At 38.9% G+C, this 18,774-nt stretch overlaps 2 protein-coding genes across 3 annotated transcripts; one reads left to right on the forward strand and one right to left on the reverse strand.

Moving 5' to 3' along the window:
• The first annotated feature begins 1,054 nt into the window (after positions 1-1,054).
• On the forward strand, positions 1,055-7,682 carry LOC137748252 (putative cadmium/zinc-transporting ATPase HMA1, chloroplastic). 2 transcript variants are annotated; one of them, XM_068488375.2, is made up of 13 exons: positions 1,055-1,861; positions 1,958-2,108; positions 2,183-2,367; positions 2,534-2,680; positions 3,051-3,246; positions 3,531-3,643; positions 3,781-4,022; positions 4,305-4,410; positions 5,325-5,489; positions 5,956-6,172; positions 6,774-6,961; positions 7,038-7,124; positions 7,282-7,682. In XM_068488375.2, the coding sequence occupies exons 1-13, from the start codon at positions 1,115-1,117 to the stop codon at positions 7,459-7,461; spliced, it is 2,724 nt and encodes a 907-aa protein (XP_068344476.2). In that variant the 5' UTR covers positions 1,055-1,114; the 3' UTR covers positions 7,462-7,682. The 2 variants fall into 2 exon arrangements, 1 of the variants encoding a protein (XP_068344476.2); XR_015956243.1 differs by having other exon boundaries at positions 1,078-1,861; positions 6,253-6,961.
• A 2,262-nt stretch (positions 7,683-9,944) lies between these two features.
• On the reverse strand, positions 9,945-10,969 carry LOC137748129 (transcription factor MYB44). The gene is given in 2 exon segments (XM_068488216.2): positions 9,945-10,125; positions 10,127-10,969. Coding segments are annotated over 2 exon segments (762 nt in total). The 5' UTR covers positions 10,847-10,969; the 3' UTR covers positions 9,945-10,083.
• Between the last annotated feature and the right edge of the window lie 7,805 nt (positions 10,970-18,774).

Raw genomic sequence — 18,774 nt, forward strand, 5'->3', positions numbered from 1 at the left:
AAGGCACTGGAGTGAGTGTGATCTTTCTTTTTTTTTTTTTTTTTGGTAAATTGGATTCCATAAAACCAGGGCAAAAATGCTAGAAAAGATACACAGAAAGCCTACAGAGAAGCAAACAGACGAAATGCAGAATAACAACTTGTAGTGTGAGGGGTCCAAGAGCCTAAGACGCTGCATCTAATGCTAAAACGTCACCCCTCACACTACCCGGGGAGGGGGGGTGGTTAAGGAGGGCATGAGAGTCCATCATTACATAAAAGAGGGTGACATTTGGGCTAATGTAATTAGACTTTAAGCTCAGCTCTAATATTTTTATATATGTAAGTCAAATATGGAATTTCTAACTTACAAGAAAAGATGAATGTTGTTAAATCATAGTACTAGTGCTTGTTCGATATTTAAATTATGAATATACCAAAGAATGTGATGTGCATAATGGTTCGAATTAGAGGTAATATGGATGAAAACTTGGAATTGGTCTTAGATTGGTAACGGGCTTAACCACAAAGGTATTGGTCAGTCTTTTAACTAAGGTAGTAATTGACATGTGATCACAACCAAATGGATGATTAGTGCAATTTATCTTAAGAGTATTAAAACCTAGACAAAAGTGTTCACATATCGTTGTATCAATTTTTGTAATGAAAATTTCTACATGTCCTCATTAAACACATTTTTCACAAATTTAGAGACCAACTTGAAATGAGGTAAATTTATGTGACCGAAGTGAAAGAAAAAAAAACCGAAACATTACGGCGAAAAATTTGTAATTAACCAAAAAAGTATGTTCATAAAATGATTGTATATTTTGCACCATTGAAGTTATTCAAATAGGGTATGCTCCGATTTTTATCACATCATATATCAAATTATATCTTCTGTTAAGTTGACCGTTTGATCTGTTTACATGATAGTGCACGGGACGACATTAATATGTTATTTCTACTATGATTATAGTCTTGAAAGTTGAGTCATTTATTGTCACACAAACAATTAATAGTTGACCAAACAATCAATTTAATTTAATAGAAGGTGTAAATAAATTAAAATCAACGGCCCCAAAATCCCAGTTGTCACTTGCAGGGTTTCGAAATGAGGACATGCTGTGGAGACAATGTCACCACCCAATCAGCAGACCGACCATGCCAAACTCCAAAACTCCAAACTCTCGCAACAAATAAAACACCGACGGGAACACAACTTCCTCTTCCACTTCCACTTCTCAAGGTCTCACCGACGACCATGTTTTGAACACCCTCTCTCTCTCTCTCTCTCTCTCTCTCTCTCTCTCTCTCTCTCTCTCTCTCTCTCTACCAAAACCCAAATGGAATCCCTCCTTCCTTATCCATTCCCAATTAAAGTGACCACCAACCACCACCACTCCCTCCTACTGAGTCATCTCCCCACTACAACTCGACTCAACTCGCCCTCCCTTAAACCCATCTTCCACCACCCCCTCCTCCGTCCTCCCATCTTCCGCTTCAAATCCCTCCCTCCTCTTCCCCCTCCTCTTCTCCGCAATTCCAACACTCCCCGATGCACCTCCGGTACATGCGATCACGATCACGATCATGATCACCACCACCGCCATAATCACGACCACCAGCACCATAATCACGACCACCACCACCACCATCACCACGACTCTGCGGAGCTCACTGGATCGCAGAAACAGTTCGTCCGCTTCGCCAAGGCCGTGCGATGGACCGATCTCGCCGACTTCCTCAGGGAACACTTGCAATTGTGCTTCTGCTCCGCCGCTCTGCTTCTCGCCGCCGCCGCTTGCCCTTATTTGATGCCCAAGCTGGCCGCGAAGCCTATGCAGAACGCCTTCATACTCGTCGCTTTTCCTCTAGTTGGGGTAAGAACTAAAGAACTAGCATCCTCCTTTTTTTATTGGCTAAAACCCTATAATTTGATATGCAATTGCTTGAATTTGACTTGGATTTAACTGTAGGTCTCGGCGGCACTTGACGCCCTTACTGATTTAAGTGGCGGGAAGGTGAACATTCATGTATTGATGGCTTTAGCAGCATTTGCGTCTGTGTTTATGGGGAATGCATTAGAAGGAGGGTTACTTTTGGCCATGTTCAACCTTGCTCATATCGGTAAGCATTTCAGTTTCGCTACTATTTGGTGGCAGCTAGCAATGTGTATTGATCATTATGTGTTGTCAATGCAGCTGAGGAGTATTTCACAAGTCGGTCTATGATCGACGTCAAAGAGTTGAAGGAAAATTATCCGGATTTCGCTCTTGTGCTGGATATCAATGACGGACAACTTCCTAATACATCCGAGTTGGAGTACAAACAGGTTCCTGTGCACGACCTACAAGTGGGGTCGTACATTTTCGTCGGAGCTGGTGAGGTACGGGAACCAAATTTACGACCTTGATGTTTGTATCACTAGTGGAATGATTTGGTAGGGTCTTCAATAGGTCTTGTCCTCACTACAATGATATATCATTATATCTCTCACTAAATGATCCATTAGAATATGGAAGCATTGTAATCGGCGCTGGTGTTGTGATTAGTCTGTGCCTGTAGATTGTGAAGTTTTCCAAGGTACTGCCACCATTACTATCGAGCACTTGACTGGAGAGATTAAACCGCTGGAGACAAAAGTTGGAGACAGGGTTCCTGGTGGTGCGAGGAACTTGGATGGCAGGATAATATTGAAGGTACATTCTTGAATATTTTGTTTTCGAGTTTTTCAGAATGGGATACATAACTGAAAGAAAAAGAACTTGTTTTTCATATTTAATTTTTCTCCCTGTGTAAATGATAGAAGCCACACCGAAAGTTACATGTAACACCCTTGATGTTTCTCATGAATGAGTCTTTTCTGACCCAGTTTTTAGATATTTTTATAACCCTTAAACTTCGCATGTAATTCATTAGATTCCCAATTTACCTTGGCAATATAATTAATGCCAGAGTCATTGACGGGATGATCTTGAAAGTTGTCAAGGATGGGTTTCTAGAGTTCTCATGCTAGTAAGATTGTTGTAATGCGCGGTGATTAGGTGCTAAATCCGATTGTTTATGCAGGCAACTAAAACTTGGAAAGAATCAACCCTTAGTAGAATTGTGCAATTGACTGAAGAAGCACAATTGAACAAACCAAAGCTTCAGAGGTGGTTGGATCAATTTGGAGAGCAATACAGCAAGGTGGTGGTAGTTTTGTCAGCTGCCATTGCTCTTCTTGGCCCATTCCTATTCAAGTGGCCATTTATTGGAACATCAGGTAATCTTCCCTAAGAAGAGTTTTTTTTTTTTTTTTTTTTAGCTTTACTGGATCCCACGGATAAGCCTGGGAAATGAAAAATGATTATATACATTTTTTCACAATTATATATATGTTAATTCAGACAAAATGAATGCTAGACGGGTTTGCAATACCAAAACCTGAAAGAACTACCTTCTTTCCTGCTTCTAAAAGAACTAGTTGAATACCGCTTTGCACTAGATGTATTCATAATAGAGGGCATGCTCATCGTCCATCTAGTTGATATTTGCTTAATCCTTTAGCTTGCAGAGGATCAGTTTATAGAGCATTGGGCCTCATGGTGGCAGCTTCACCATGTGCTTTGGCTGTAGCTCCATTGGCATATGCTACTGCAATTAGTTCCTGTGCGAGGAAGGTAGGCATTTTAACCAATGCTATAATCAAGAACTAGTTTGCTTTTCATGCATTTACGTGTTTACAATTTTAAATTCTGTGCAGTAATATGGCATGTGCTATTTGGGTTTGACATGCCACCTTTTATATTTGTTACAGGGGATATTGCTGAAAGGTGGCCATGTGCTAGATGCTCTAGCTTCTTGTCACACTATTGCATTTGATAAAACTGGAACCTTGACAACCGGGGGGTTGGCGTTCAAAGCAATTGAACCAATTTACGGGCATCGGATGAGAAAAAGTATATCAGATTTTTCTTCCTGTTGTTTCCCCAGCTGTGAAAAGCAGGCTCTTGCTGTTGCCGCTGCAATGGAGAAGGGTACCACTCACCCTATTGGAAGGTACTGTTTTTGGACAGCAGTCCTATTTAAGTTTCTGCTCCACTTACTATCCCTGGCAATTGTAATCTGTAAAACATCCTTTCTGATTCAACTTGTACACACATTGTTTCCCACTCAAAAAGGGTAATGAACAACTTTACTCCTTGCTGACAACGTTTATTTTAATCTTAATGCCCTCTATCTAGTAATGAGATATGTTCGAATCTAATATACTATTTAACAGATGAAACATGTTGAAGATGATAATATCAATACTTATCGGTCATTCTATTTTTCTTTCAGAGCTGTGGTCGACCATAGCGAAGGTAAAGACCTTCCTTCTGTTTCTATTGAGAGTTTTGAGTATTTTCCAGGCAGAGGTCTAATTGCTACTCTCAATGGCATTGAGGTATTCTTTTTCCTAACTAGTATAGGCCTTTTCTTTTATAAATTTCCAGCTTTAAAAATGAAGTGCTTCACTCATTTTCTTATCCAATATGACCCCATTCTGTTTTGTAATCTATATTTGCTACCACTTTTCCATGTCTTAGCTATTTTTTAATCCATACCGGTATCTATTGGTTATGTGTAGATTTTAATCCCCCATAGTTGATCTTTTTTATCGATAGTCTTAAGTGTTGTGCAAACTTATAAGATGGTGCTACTCGAATATATGAATTATTAAGTAAACACGAATTTATCGAGGTTCAGCGAACTTTGCCTACTCCTTGTTTGATCTCTATTGAGAAATCACCTGCACTTTGGAGAATAACAACTTGATGAAGAACTTAATGAAAACCCTTATGCTAACCCCAAAACCTTGCTTTAGATCTCTCTATCACTCTTGGCTCTCTACCCTAGTATTCTCTCGGCTGTTCGTGTGAATAAACAGCCCCCAACAAGCCTATTTATAGTACATAGACCAATGGTTACATGCCTTACAAGTATAGGATTCCTAAATCCTTTTAGAATAGGGAAAACTTACTTCCTAATCCTAAACTGATTGGGATTACAAAGAAAAACCTATTTCCTAATCTTATGGGAAATAACCTGTGCACATTCCTTTTCTCCTTTCCCACACCAATTGGACACCTAAACCTGTTTGGCCTTGGTATTTTGATGAGCCAAATCACAACATTACATACCTTGATTCCAGCGGTGCTCTATGTGCATGATTATTTTCTTTTTTGATGGCATATCAATACAAATGTAATGAATGGATCATAGGGCATCAATTGTCTTTCATGGTTTTACCCTACATTTTTAAGTGTTTTTGGCCAGTGAGAGGTAGAATGATTTACATTGATTTCGATCTCATTATAGTTAGGAACTGAAGGGGGTCAACTGTTGAAAGCATCTCTTGGTTCAGTAGATTTCATCACCTCACTTTGTAGATCAAAAGATGCATCAGAAAAGATCAAGGAGGCTGTTAGTGCATCTTCGTATGGAACAGAATTTGTTCGTGCTGCTCTTTCCGTCAATGAAAAGGTGAGGTTTCATTTTAAGAGTATGCAAATAAGGGGAACTTTTGGTTTGAAGTGGGTGTGACAACTGAAATTTGTGGGATTTGAAATTATGAGAGTATATTCATTTTGTTTGGGTGTTAAAAGAAGTGTAAAATAAGGGTATAGTAATTGGGTTTGGTTGAAATTATGAGGGTATGAGATATAACTGAACTGCAGAGTGAACACAAATAGGTTAGTTCTTAGCCTAAATGTGCGTAACTAAACTTAATTATTTTTTAAATGTGCATAACTAACCTTATTGCAAAAAGGTTTACTTGCATACTGGTGTTCAAAACTACCCAACCTACGTACATATTTAGGAGAGTATGTTAGCAAGCTATATAGGATGGACGCTTCCCGAAACTTTTGTTTGTTTATCGATATAAACACCCATATTCCTATGGTGTGTCTTTGTTTAGCGTTTTCTAAATCTGGATGAACCTATGCAGGTAACCTTGATTCACCTTGAGGATAGGCCTCGACCTGGGGTTTCGGATGTCATAGAAGAGTTACAAGATCAAGCAAAGCTCCGTGTAATGATGTTGACTGGTGACCATGATTCAAGTGCTTGGAGAGTTGCAAATTCTGTTGGTATCAATGAAGTTTATTGCAGCCTGAAGCCTGAGGATAAGCTCAGTCATGTTAAGGATGTCTCAAGGGATACGGGTGAGTTTTATGATCTTTATGCCTAGTAACATGCCATTTGATCAGTGGTCCTTGTATCTCTAAATATAAATGATATGTAGGTTTTCTGTTTCCCCAATGACAAAGTAGCACTTCATTCAGTTCTTTTAGTCTTTTTACTCCTCATGTATATCTGAGGTTCGGCAGATGCACAGTTGATGACTAGGTAACATTAAGTACTATGTACGCCCTCATTTGGGTCTTCTATCGATTGTCTTAGCATAATTAAAAGGTTCAGGAATTTGTTTACCTTTCTACTTTGTTAGATTCATTCCTAAACGTGTTATATTTTAACAATTTGTCTATGTATGTCCTGCATGTTTGTTAACTATTATTAATATGAGTACCAGGAATGGAAATTGCATTTGCATTATGTATTTTGACTGAGAATGTCTTTTCTTCTTGTTTCCCCGTGTCCATATCCTTTTCATTCTAATTTCAATAACGTACCACGCATTATATCAAGTGTTGAATTAATCTTGTCTATGGTGGTGGGCAATTTATCGAAGGTATGCCTGTCTTTCTCTCACCTATTTTCTGAAGCTACTTTGTTTAGCTCAGCACATTCTGGGATTTACTACAGGTGGGGGTCTGATAATGGTCGGTGAGGGTATAAATGATGCTCCAGCGCTAGCAGCAGCCACTGTAGGGATTGTCCTTGCCCAACGTGCTAGTGCAACTGCAACAGCTGTTGCAGATGTTTTGTTGCTGCGAGACAATATATCTGCTGTACCATTCTGTATCGCCAAGTCTCGCCAAACAACTGCCTTGGTACTTGCTGAACATCTATCCCATCACTTGTTTGTTATTTTCTGTTACTGACTTTATTTTCTTCATGCAAATGCAGGTGAAGCAGAGTGTAGCCCTTGCTTTATCCTGTATAATTTTGGCTTCTCTTCCATCCGTATTAGGATTTCTTCCCCTCTGGTTAACGGTATGAATTGATTCGTCTTTTTATTTCTGAAACCTTATTGCTACTTTCTTTTCCATGTCTTTTAGAGTACGCCATTAGAAGCAGTGCCACAAACTCTTGGCTGCTCTCTAACTTTAGCTTCAGGTTTCATTATTGCTCTTGTTTGGTTGACATGTAGGTTCTATTACACGAAGGTGGTACGCTTCTTGTTTGCCTCAATTCCATCCGCGCTCTAAACCACCCAACGTGGTCCTGGAGGCAGGATTTATTGCATTTGGTGAACGAACTGAAATCTAAACTCATATCACCGAGGACACTTAAATCCAGCGGAAACACTGTCCAAGCTGCAGCTGAGTAACTTAAGACACCTTTTCCCCTTATAACTCGGTTAAACCGTCAAAATCTTCTGTAAGTATCATTTCGTCAAGAGTCCGTTATTTAACCTGTAAAAAATCTTGATTTTCAGTCCGACGTTCGTTGAGCATCACAATTTCTTCTGTAAAACTTACAACAATGGAGTTCGTATGTTTAATTCAAACCCCAGTAAGCAATAAAATAGCCCTTTAATTTACAGAAAAATAGACTTGGGGAGGATTTTACAAGCTTATATTCCTTGCGTAGAGGACTTGGGCGGCGGCCGGAAGGAGTCATAGTTGTTTTCCATATCTTGTTCACCAAGCTACCTTTTTTCAGTAATTACCTAATCCCTGCTTGGAAGACGGTGCATGGAGCTGTCATGTGTCTTATGCCTCCCTCGCTGACATGGGTCAACCACCTAACGATAACGATATTTGCATGCCTATCTCCCTTTTTTTTTTTCAACTGCAAAGTGCTTCCTTACCAGCAAATTCCACGCCCACATTCGACTTTCCCAACCGTCCATTTTTTCAACTTTCCACCTATATTTTACCATGGATGATGTCCCCAATTTATTAAATAAACCATCTTGTTGATAACGCCTCTACATACTTTTATATTCATCCGTTGGCTTAAAAATTGTGTACAATTTACGTAAAATGTCATCGGTAATTATTCTTTATCGTCGTAACTTATAAGATGGATTAAGCCTCCGAACACACCAATCTCAACTCAGCTCGTGAACTCCTCAAACACGTAAAATCTCAAACTACGAAAGATGACGATGGAGAAAGCAATGGCGCTAGCTGCTAAACTTGTATTCGCTGGAAAGCAATAGCATGTTTTATGTATTGAAGAGCTTCGGCTACTAACGATTGAACTTGTCCATAGTTATTAGTTAACTATAGAATACTGGGAGTCACGATAAACTCCCAATATTCAACGTAATGAAACCAAATATTTTTTATGAGTTTCGATTGATGAGTTGAAGGTGTGAGCATTTTTTCACACCTTCAACTCAACATCTCAAAATATCTACCCTATCAGGTGCAAAGTCACCTTTTTGCTTGTTGGGTGGAAGGCAAAGATATTGAGATATTTTTCTTACCCAACAAGTAAACGGAGTTCCACCTCCCACTTTTCCTTTTATTTTTTTGACAAATCCCGTCTTATATTGTTAGGTATTAGGCCATTTGCTGTCGCATCAACCCCACCTCTCTCCCTATATTTTAAGTTTGAACAAATTAACCAGAAATACCAGAAAGCCTTTCACTGTTTGGGAATTTAAATATTTGCCTTTATAGATCCTACGGCCACAAACCCAGAAACGTATCCTACTTGCCTTTTTTTTTTTCTTGTAATAATACGCCAACAACCGTTTCAATTGTCCAAACAGTCTACCTTTTGTCGTCTCGTCTTGTGAATGCTGTAGTCTCGTTTAATATATCGATATTACCATTTAATATCAGTAGTTATTTAGTACTATGATCTATTAGTATTCTTCGTAAACCAAATTTGAAGTTTGATTATCACAAAAAATAAATTAGAACAATATTATTACTAACCTATAAGACTAAACCCAATTTTTCTTTTTTAGGGTAAAAAAATATCGTCTAAGAAAAACATTATTTGGTGTCGGTTGTTTTCAAGAAAAATATAAAAAATTACTATTGAGGTTATTTTTGACGAAAGTTTTACATTTAAGTATTAAGAACTCATTTAAATTTAAACGAAAATAAAGAAAAATATCTAAAAAAATTGGAAAGTTTAAAATCTAAAGTAATTCTGACAAATTTCATGTAGTAATCGGTAGATATCTTCATTGATTTTGTAAACCTTACCGATATAGGGTGAAGTTTTTATTTCACCATTTCCATATCCCGAAATTCCTCAAATGTAGAGCAACATAACCCATTTTCAGTTTTACCATTGCACAGCAGAGATCAATAATATGAGCAACAAAAACAAACTGGAAATTAAATATTAAGAGGACGAAAAATAAGTGAAATTTCAAGGATTCATTTTTCTTTTTTCTCCTCTCATTTTTTTTGTCTTTCCATTTTTCTTCCCGTAAAAGGTTGCATGGTTATCGATGAACAAGGCCCAAAGTTCCCTTCCCTCTTTGAACTGGATTCCACTCTGACCTTTCTTCTACCTCTCTGTCTCTCTCTGTACACTGACCAAAATTATTATTTTCCCTTACTTTAAAAAAAAAAAAAAAAAAAAAAAAAAAAAAAAAGCGAAAATTAATTATAAAAAAAAAAGGACAACGCCACCACCCCTCTTCTTCCTTCCGTCCCCCTCCACAGACCCCCCCATAGATTTTATGATCAGGGTTTTCACTGCCTAGCTACTTCTCCTGTCCATAAAGCTCAAAACCTTTTGCATTGAGCTCCATTCCATCATCGTAATTGCGAAAATGTCCGGAATACTCCGCACCTTTCTCCCTCACTCAATCCTGCTATAAACCCAATTCGACTCACCCCAACATTCCTAAACCCGTCATTGTCAGCAGCCGCAGCCTGCTGAAAACAAACCCCGCCCTGCTCCAACCTCGCCATGTAGCTCCTCACCTCCTTCCTTATCATCCCCTGCATCACTCCCAGCAACTCCGAGGGCATATTCAACACCGGATCAACGGGAATCGGAGCCGGAGCCGGAGCCGGGATAGACTCGGTCGCCGCCGCAACACGGTTCGACACCTCCCCGGCGTCGACCCCGGGAAGTGACAGAGACAGTGAAGTCGGAGGGTCGTTCTCCTTCTCGCTGTTACTGCTGTTGTTGGAAGACGACGTCGTTTCTACTGGAGGCAAAACCCCGCCAGATCTTGCCAAGGGTCTGTACACGTGGCAGTCGGGAAGAGACATGACTTGCACGCTGGAATCGCTCACATCCGACCCGGACGGGCTACCCGGGCTCATGTAAAGCCCGGTGGAAACAGGCACGCCCGACCCGGCACTAACCGACCTCTTCAGAGGCGGCTGCTCGTGGTCAAGGAGAAAATGACCATCGTACCCTCCATTCAAAACGACGCCTCCGCCGTCAGAGCATTTTCGCTTGAGGGTGGAGTTCCAGTGGTTCTTGATGGCGTTGTCGGTCCGGCCGTTGAGGAGGCGGGCGATGGTGGCCCACTTGTTCCCGAACCGGGCATGGGCCCGGATAATCGTGTCGTCCTCCTCGGGAGTGAAAGCGCGGTGCTCCACCTGCGGCGACAGCTGGTTGCACCACCGCAGCCGGCACGACTTCCCGGACCGACCCGGAATCGACTTGCTGATCAGCGACCAGTTCCTGGGGCCGTGCTTCTGCACCAGCTTCTGGAGCGAGTCGTCCTCCTCGGGGCTCCATGGACCCTTGATTCGATCCATATCTTTCCTGATCACCGCCATCGCAATTAACTCACACAATCTCCCTCTTTATTTTTATTTTTTTTTTCGATTTTAATATCTCTGTAAATATTTGAATTTTGAAAGTTTGAGAGCTTCCGATTTGGGCAGAGAAGAAAAACCAGAGTGGTGAGGCGTAGGGTGGGGGTTTTTATATGAGGAAGGGAAGGGGGTGAATGGTGACCGGTTGGGCCGGTGGAGGTTTGATTGTTAAATAGTAGGTAATGTGGGTTTCAGCGGCACCGCTTGTTGGAAGCAGTCGGTTAAGAGTTTGGGAGGTTTGGGATACAGCTGGAAGGGACACGCGTCATTTGGAAAATGAACTGAATTGCATAACCATCACTCTTTGCCTTTTTATTTTATTTTTTGTTCAACGATGTTTGGTTTTTTAAAGATGTATAAGAAAAAATCCGTTTGTAACTTTATCGATTTGGTTGATCCCTTTTTATACAGTTAAATAATTAAACGATTTTAATTTTAATTAATTATTTTAGATATAATTTTTATAAAATGATTAAATAAGAAGTTGTGATCGTAAATCTAAAGCTCTATAAATCAACAATTCATTTTTAATAAGAATTTTGACTATTTTTTTAGTAGTCAAATATTATTTTTTATTTATTTATTTGCTTCTTTTTTATTATATTCCCACTGCAGCAGCAGGAACGTCTACTTTTGGAAGACTCTCGAGTGTTCATTTCCCTCGTTTTTAATTTTTTTTTTTAATTTTAAATATTTTTGAAATCGATCATTTAGTATTACGATCTACTAATATTCTTTTTCATTTATAAGTGAAAAGTTTTAGATTTGATTCTTACCAAAAACGAATTTGAACTATATTATTACTAACCTATTGTGAGGCTAAACCTAACTTCTCATTTCTAATGTAAATAATATTATTTGTTTAAACCAAAAAATAAATAAAAATCTTTGAAACCTGTAGATAATAATCAGGGGATTTAGGCATCAAGTTAGCTACGACTATTACGATTACGCAACGTAAACGATAAATTAACAGAGTTGTTAAGATTAAATCTGGCTTCAAGTTGGGAAAACCGATTTTAACACTTCTTTTTATTTATGCTATATGGTCCGAACTTTAATATGATAAAGCGTTAAATTTAATTTTTATATTAATAGTTTTATTTACAATTAATCGTATTAGTCGAAAAATTTAAGAGCTTGGTGGTTAGGAAAATAAAGAATTATTTGGAAATATTAAAAAATAAATAAAGTAATATCGTTGAGGGGATAACGATGAATGATAAGTTGATAACGGTTGGGTGTGAGTTTGACTGAGGAAGCCAGGCTGTCCAGCATTTCGTGTGGGATTTTTTTCATTTCCTTTTCAAACATTTAAATATTAAAAATTAAAATATTTAAAAAATAGAAATGTGAGGGTGAGGTGGCTGAAAGCAATAAGGAAGGCCGAATCCGGGAGCCAATCATTACAGACCATCCAATCGAGTCCAGCCTGTAAACCTGCCACCACCACCCACCTCCACCGTCCGATCCATCCCATCTCTCTCTCCGTCTCCTTCCTTCTTAACGGCCAATCTGATCTGTTGATCTTCCTCTCAACCACCGACACACTCTCAACTATAAATATATATAAGGCATTTTAGTTAGAGAAGTATTAATGACATTTTAAAAATATTATTTTACATTTCTTATAAATATATTTTTATTTCTAAATATAGAAAATTTGAAGTGTAAAATGAAAAATTTTTAGAGCCAACAACAATTCCCTTTACTTAAAATAGTTTTTAATATTTGCATAACTCATCATTTTGATCTCTAAGATTTGAAATCAATAGACTTAATCCATAAGTTTATTCATCATTAATCATTTTGATATTTCCTTGAAAAATCTCTATTAAATAAGAATAAAATGACCAAAATACATTTTATTTTTTGTCAAATTATTTTTGCCTTTTGTTTATTAAATTGCGGGTATATTTGTCATTTTGATATTTATTGAACACAATTTTGCATAGAATGACCAAAATGATTGATGATGAACAACCTAATCTTAAGGACCACTCCTATTAATTACAAATTTCAAAGACCAAAGTAATGTGTTATACAAAATTCAAGAACCATTTTGACTAAAAAGTAGAATTCAGATATTTGCCATAAGTGTACGGATGCACTTTCTCTTCACCTTCCTCTTCCTGTTAAGCATGGTTAATTAATTACCTTAATTAACTGGGGTTTATTCTCGCTAATTTTTAAGTTTAATAGCTGCTGAATCGAATCATCAATCACACGCGGGTAGATTTGATAGAGCACAGATTACAGGGGGAAAGACGATTACTTTATTCCAGTTTTGATAGATTCATCATTCATTGTGGATTGATTGATTAAATTAAGGAAGGATTTGTGAGTAATTAATAAAATTAGGCCGACAGGAAGGAGGGAGGATTCAAATAGAGATTGTCCTGTCGTTCTTTGATGCGATCACGTGTAAATGTGTTATAATTCGGATTTGATATGTTGGGATATTAACTTATTGTTTAACTCATATTATTACATGACGAGATGGTGTTTTAACGGAAAAATATTCATGATGCTTAAGTTATATAGTAATTTTGAAGTTTTTAATCGTTAAATGTTGGTTGTTACATATTTAACTAATAGTGTAACGCTTAGAACTTTTAGAGTATACAGCTCGTTTTGACGTGTTTTTTAAATGATTAAAAGTGTTTTTATTGAAAATGTTTTTTAAACCAATTTTTAGTAAAAATTTAAGTAGGTCATGGAAAATTACTTAATCTGCTTATTGCAAGAAGCATATCTGATACTTCTTCCAAAAAATACTTAAAATATTTTTGGAACTCAAAATTAATTTAACCGACAGTGCTTTAAGCCATTCAAAAAACATTTATAAATTTTAGGTTTGAGATTGTATGTTAGCCGCTAAAATATAATCTTACTATAAAGAATGGAGATTAATATAGAGAAAGAGACGAATCTTTCTTCATATCAATTTGATTTATTTTTAGCTATGACACGCGTACTTTTTACCAAATCTTACTTTAATGGCTATACTTTATATTGTCTCACTTTACCACATAAGCTCTTCCTTCATGTTCTACTTTACCTCTACATTCTTAATGCCTCACTTTAACACATGCATTCTTCCTCAATCTTTACCTTGTTCCATCTAATAAGTTAAAAGAATTGTTAATTATGTAGCCAAAAATAATTCCAAAAATCTTAGAGACAATACGTGGACTCTTTTCTAAAGAAGACAATAATGCCCACATTAAATGGGCGAGGCCCAAAAATATTTCCATGCCTAGTCCAACATTCTTGGAGGCTTGAGCAACAGATTATGACACCACTAAGCTCCTTTCTCGCAGCAAGAAAGAATAGTCAAAGGCATTAAAACTATGATTAATTGCCAAACCCTAAAAGCTCAGGCCGACTCTCTCTCTAAAAAAGTCTCTCCTTTTCTCTCTCTAAATTTCTCTCTGTGAAAACCTCCTAGCAACTTTGATGTCGACCCTAGCCTTTGGCTTGGGTGCCGAAGGTATCCTCCCTTCCTTCCTTCCTTTCTTATTTTCCTCATTTTACTCCATCTCTCCTGAGTTTTCTCAAGTTTTCATTCATTTGCACTTTTCCTATTTTCCTTCCTCCCACTTCTCCTTTGCTCTTCCCCCATCCCTGCTTCCTTCCTCCACTTCCTTCATCTTTTCCAGTTTTCTCCCTTCATTTTTAATTCTCAGTTCTCCCCTAAGTTTAATCTCAGTTTTCCTTGAGCCGAGTCTCAACTATCCGGGACTTCGTGCCTCTTATCCAGCATTTTTTAGCCTACTTTTAATGCTTTTGTCTTTTATTTCCCTTCCTCCCTCTTCCTTAGCTGTGATATTTCATCATCATCCCACCATGTGCTTGGATCAGCGGGTTCTGATCAGAAATTGGATATCAGGTTTACTTCCCCTCCGCAACCGACATGTCGGATCTCCATCGAGGCTTAAGTGTTGGGTATTTTACATACCCCCTTAGCCTCACCCTCTTCTCATATGTTACTTTGTTTGTATATATTTACAGAGGTTCGTGAAGGGGACTTGGATCTGGTGTTTACTTTCTCGGTTCGGAGTTTAGCTTCCTTCGAGGATGTGACAACGGCGGCGATGTGGTCTTTGCTACTAGAGATTAGGGTTTTTTATTGTCTATTTTATGTTGCCTTTGAGCCTAAGCTTGTGTGGGCCTCTCATTGTATCTTGGGTTGCCGCTCTCATTTTGCTTAGTCCTTTTACCTTCCCTATAATTGTTTACCTAGTCCTTTTTGGGCCTTGTACTAGTTTTTATTTTAATGAAAGTTGTCTTTGTGATCAAAAAACAAAATTGCCAAACCATGTCTTTACTACTCTCTTAATTAAAGATCAACTCAAATAAGGAATCCTCATCACAATCAATCAAGGGATACTTCCATCATCATCTCAAGATGTTTTTTTTTTCTTTTCACTTAACCATCTCAAGATGTTATCTCTTAACTAATATCTTGTCACATCCCAGCCCGGGACGGATCACTTCCCGGGCCCGCTCCACCACCGTAGCACGATATTGTCCGCTTTGGGCCCCAACCACGCCCTCACGGTTTTGTTTTTGGAAACTCACACGAGAACTTCCCAATGGGTCACCCATCCTGGGAGTGCTCTCGTGCGCTACTCGCTTAACTTCGGAGTTCCCATGGAACCCAAAGCCAATGAGCTCCCAAACGACCTCGTGCTAGGTAGAGATGGGAATATACATTTAAGGATCACTCCCCTGGGCGATGTGGGATGTCACAATCCACCCCCCTTAGGGGCCCAACGTCCTCGTCGGCACACACCCGACCAGGGTTAGGCTCTGATACCAATCTGTCACATCCTGGCCCGGGGCGGATCACTTCCCGGGCACGCTCCACCACCGTAGCACGATATTGTCCGCTTTGGGCCCCGACCACGCCCTCACGGTTTTGTTTTTGGGAACTCACACGAGAACTTCCGATGGGTCACCCATCCTGGGAGTGCTCTCGTGCGCTACTCGCTTAACTTCGGAGTTCCCATGGAACCCAAATCCATTGAGCTCCTAAAAGGCCTCGTGCTAGGTAGAGATGGGAATATACATTTAAGGATCACTCCCCTGGGCGATGTGGGATGTCACATATCTTGAGAATATTCTTTCACTTAATCGTCTTAAGATGTTATCTCCAAGCTAATGGAAGTGGGTTAAACTGAAACTAGGGTTTGATTTCTTCTATTAAGAGAAAAATATGAGAAAAGAAGGTTGAATATAAAAAGAAAAGGTTGAATTTCAAAATTCGCAAAACAATTTCAATGGTTTTGGATCCTTTTGCAAAATTCTTAGGATTCTATCATGAGAATCTCGATCTCCTGATTTCTTATTCTTTATTTTTAGTAATATGGAGAAATCAAATCCTAGTTTGAGTTTAAATCAGGTCTCTGCACTCATGGGTCATTTTAACATAGTTGAAAATACTAAATTACTCATGCCACATTAGCACAATTAACGACTATTTTAACCTATTTGACGAACTATGGTAAAGTGAGACATTGAGTAAAAGTGCATGTATAAAAGTGAGACAATGCATAATGTACAGAATAAAGTGTGACGCGAAAAAAAGTACATATAATATATGAGTCAATATAAAACGGAGAGACTAAAGTGAAATTTAACGAAGAGTACCAGTTCAAAAAGTATAGATAATAATATGAGTCAATATAAAATGGAGAGACTAAAGTGAAAATTAACGAAGAGTACCAGTGTCAAGCTAAAAATAAGGGAGTAAGATTCTTTCCTCTCCTATTTCCTTTACCTTCCCTCCCCCCAATCACATTTTGTTTTTTGTCTTTTTATTTCTATTGAAAAATCAATATAAGATATTGACGTGATTTAATCGTGTGACTTTTCAAATAGGAAGAGAGAGAAAGGGACGAGAGATTAGAAGGAGAGAAAAACGTCGTCCAAATATAAGCCTATCTATTTGTGCTACTCGTACACTCGTATATAGTACTAGTACCTAATGCACTATTTTATTTTGTACGGATATGGGGGACAGATGAGGATCCTCTTTGGATCTTCTTTGTGGGGATCCTAGGGATCTTCATATCTTAATCGTTCATGGTATATTATACGGCTAGTTTTTATTAAATCCTATTTGTATTTAATTTTAAATAATAAAATTTAACTAATTTCTGACCACACGATGTACGATGAATGTGTCACATCCCAGCCTAGGGGACCACTTCTCGGGCCCGCTCCACCATCGTAGCACGATATTGTCCGTTTTGGGCCCTGACCACGCCCTCACGGTTTTGTTTTTGGGAACTCACACGAGAACTTCCCAATGGGCCACCCATCTTGGGAATGCTCTCATGCGCTACTCGCTTAACTTCGGAGTTCCTACGAAACCCGAAGCCAGTGAGCTCCCAAAAGGCCTTGTGCTAGGTAGGGATGAGAATATACATATAAAGATCACTCCCCTGGGTGATGTGGGATGTCACAATCCACCCCCCTTAGGGGCCCGACGTCCTTGTCGGCACACCACGACCAGGGTTAGGTTCTGATACCAAATTGTCACATCCAGGCCCGAGAGGACCATTTCCTGGGCCCGCTCCACCATCGTAGCACGATATTATCCGCTTTGGGCCCCGACCACACCCTCACGGTTTTGTTTTTGGGAACTCACACGAGAACTTTCCGATGGGTCACCCATCTTGGGAATGCTCTCGCACGCTACTCACTTAACTTCGGAGTTCCTACGAAACCCGAAGTCAGTGAGCTCTCAAAAGGCCTCATGCTAAGTAGGGATGGGGCCTGGGGGGACCACTTCCCGGGCCCGCTCCACCATCGTAGCACAATATTGTCCGCTTTGGGCCCCGACCACGCCCTCACGGTTTTGTTTTTGAGAACTCACACGAGAACTTCCTGATGGGTCACCCATCCTAAGAATGCTCTCGTGTGCTACTTGCTTAACTTCGGAGTTCCTACGAAACCCGAAGCCAGTGAGCTCCTAAAAGGCCTCGTGCTAGGTAGGGAAGGGAATATACATATAAGGATCACTCTCCTGGACGATGTGGGATGTCACAAATGGCTAAGATGTGAAAATCCCTAGAATTCCTACAATTTAGATCTGGATGGGGTCCAAATCCATGGGGGACGATGTGGGTGTCTATCTATTCATATTATTAAAATAGTTGAATATATATTATAGTTCGACCTGACGTTACAGTTGGTGGGAAGCAGCTGGTATTGCGGTTACTGCTTAACATTTTGTAGCACACCGTAATTAATAGCATCCACCTCATGAGTGAAGTAAAACTAAAGAATGTTAATTTGGCAGTGTTTTGGAGTAAGTAAAGCTACTTTGGATACTTATTGCTTTATTAAAAAACATGACTTCTTTCAAACTTGACTCATTCAAAAAATAAGCAAAGTTTGCACTTTGGTACGTTGAAAGCAATTCAATCCAAAGACAAAAGTTCAAACCATTGTGTTCGTTTACTTTTCTTTACGTTTTCACGTATCGGAGAATTAAGGGACTTTGGATGTTTTTATAAGAAGTTGAGTTATTATCTATATTGTCAATTAATTTTATGATGAAACTTCAACTTCCTTCATGATTCCAATATCAGGTTACCCCAGATGTTAGGCCCAAGAAATCACGTGCTCCCATGTTACCTAATATGGCCTACATGCCTTTACGTGATGGAACGTTTTGAGATTGTGAATCTCACATCAAAGCAACTAAGGGAGGTGCTCAACCCCCTTTTTTTTTTCTTTTTTTTTTTTTTTTTCACCTTGTTTGTTTCGACTCGTTAAAAAAGTAAGTTATGTCGAAAGTTTGAGTTCTAAACAACGCAAGACTTTGTGATGCAAGTTCAAGAAGTAAAATACCACATTTACATCTCAACTTACAT

The sequence above is a fragment of the Pyrus communis genome, chromosome 2, assembly GCF_041283825.1.
Source record: "Pyrus communis isolate YQ-2024b chromosome 2, ASM4128382v1, whole genome shotgun sequence".
Classification (NCBI taxonomy): domain Eukaryota; kingdom Viridiplantae; phylum Streptophyta; class Magnoliopsida; order Rosales; family Rosaceae; genus Pyrus; species Pyrus communis.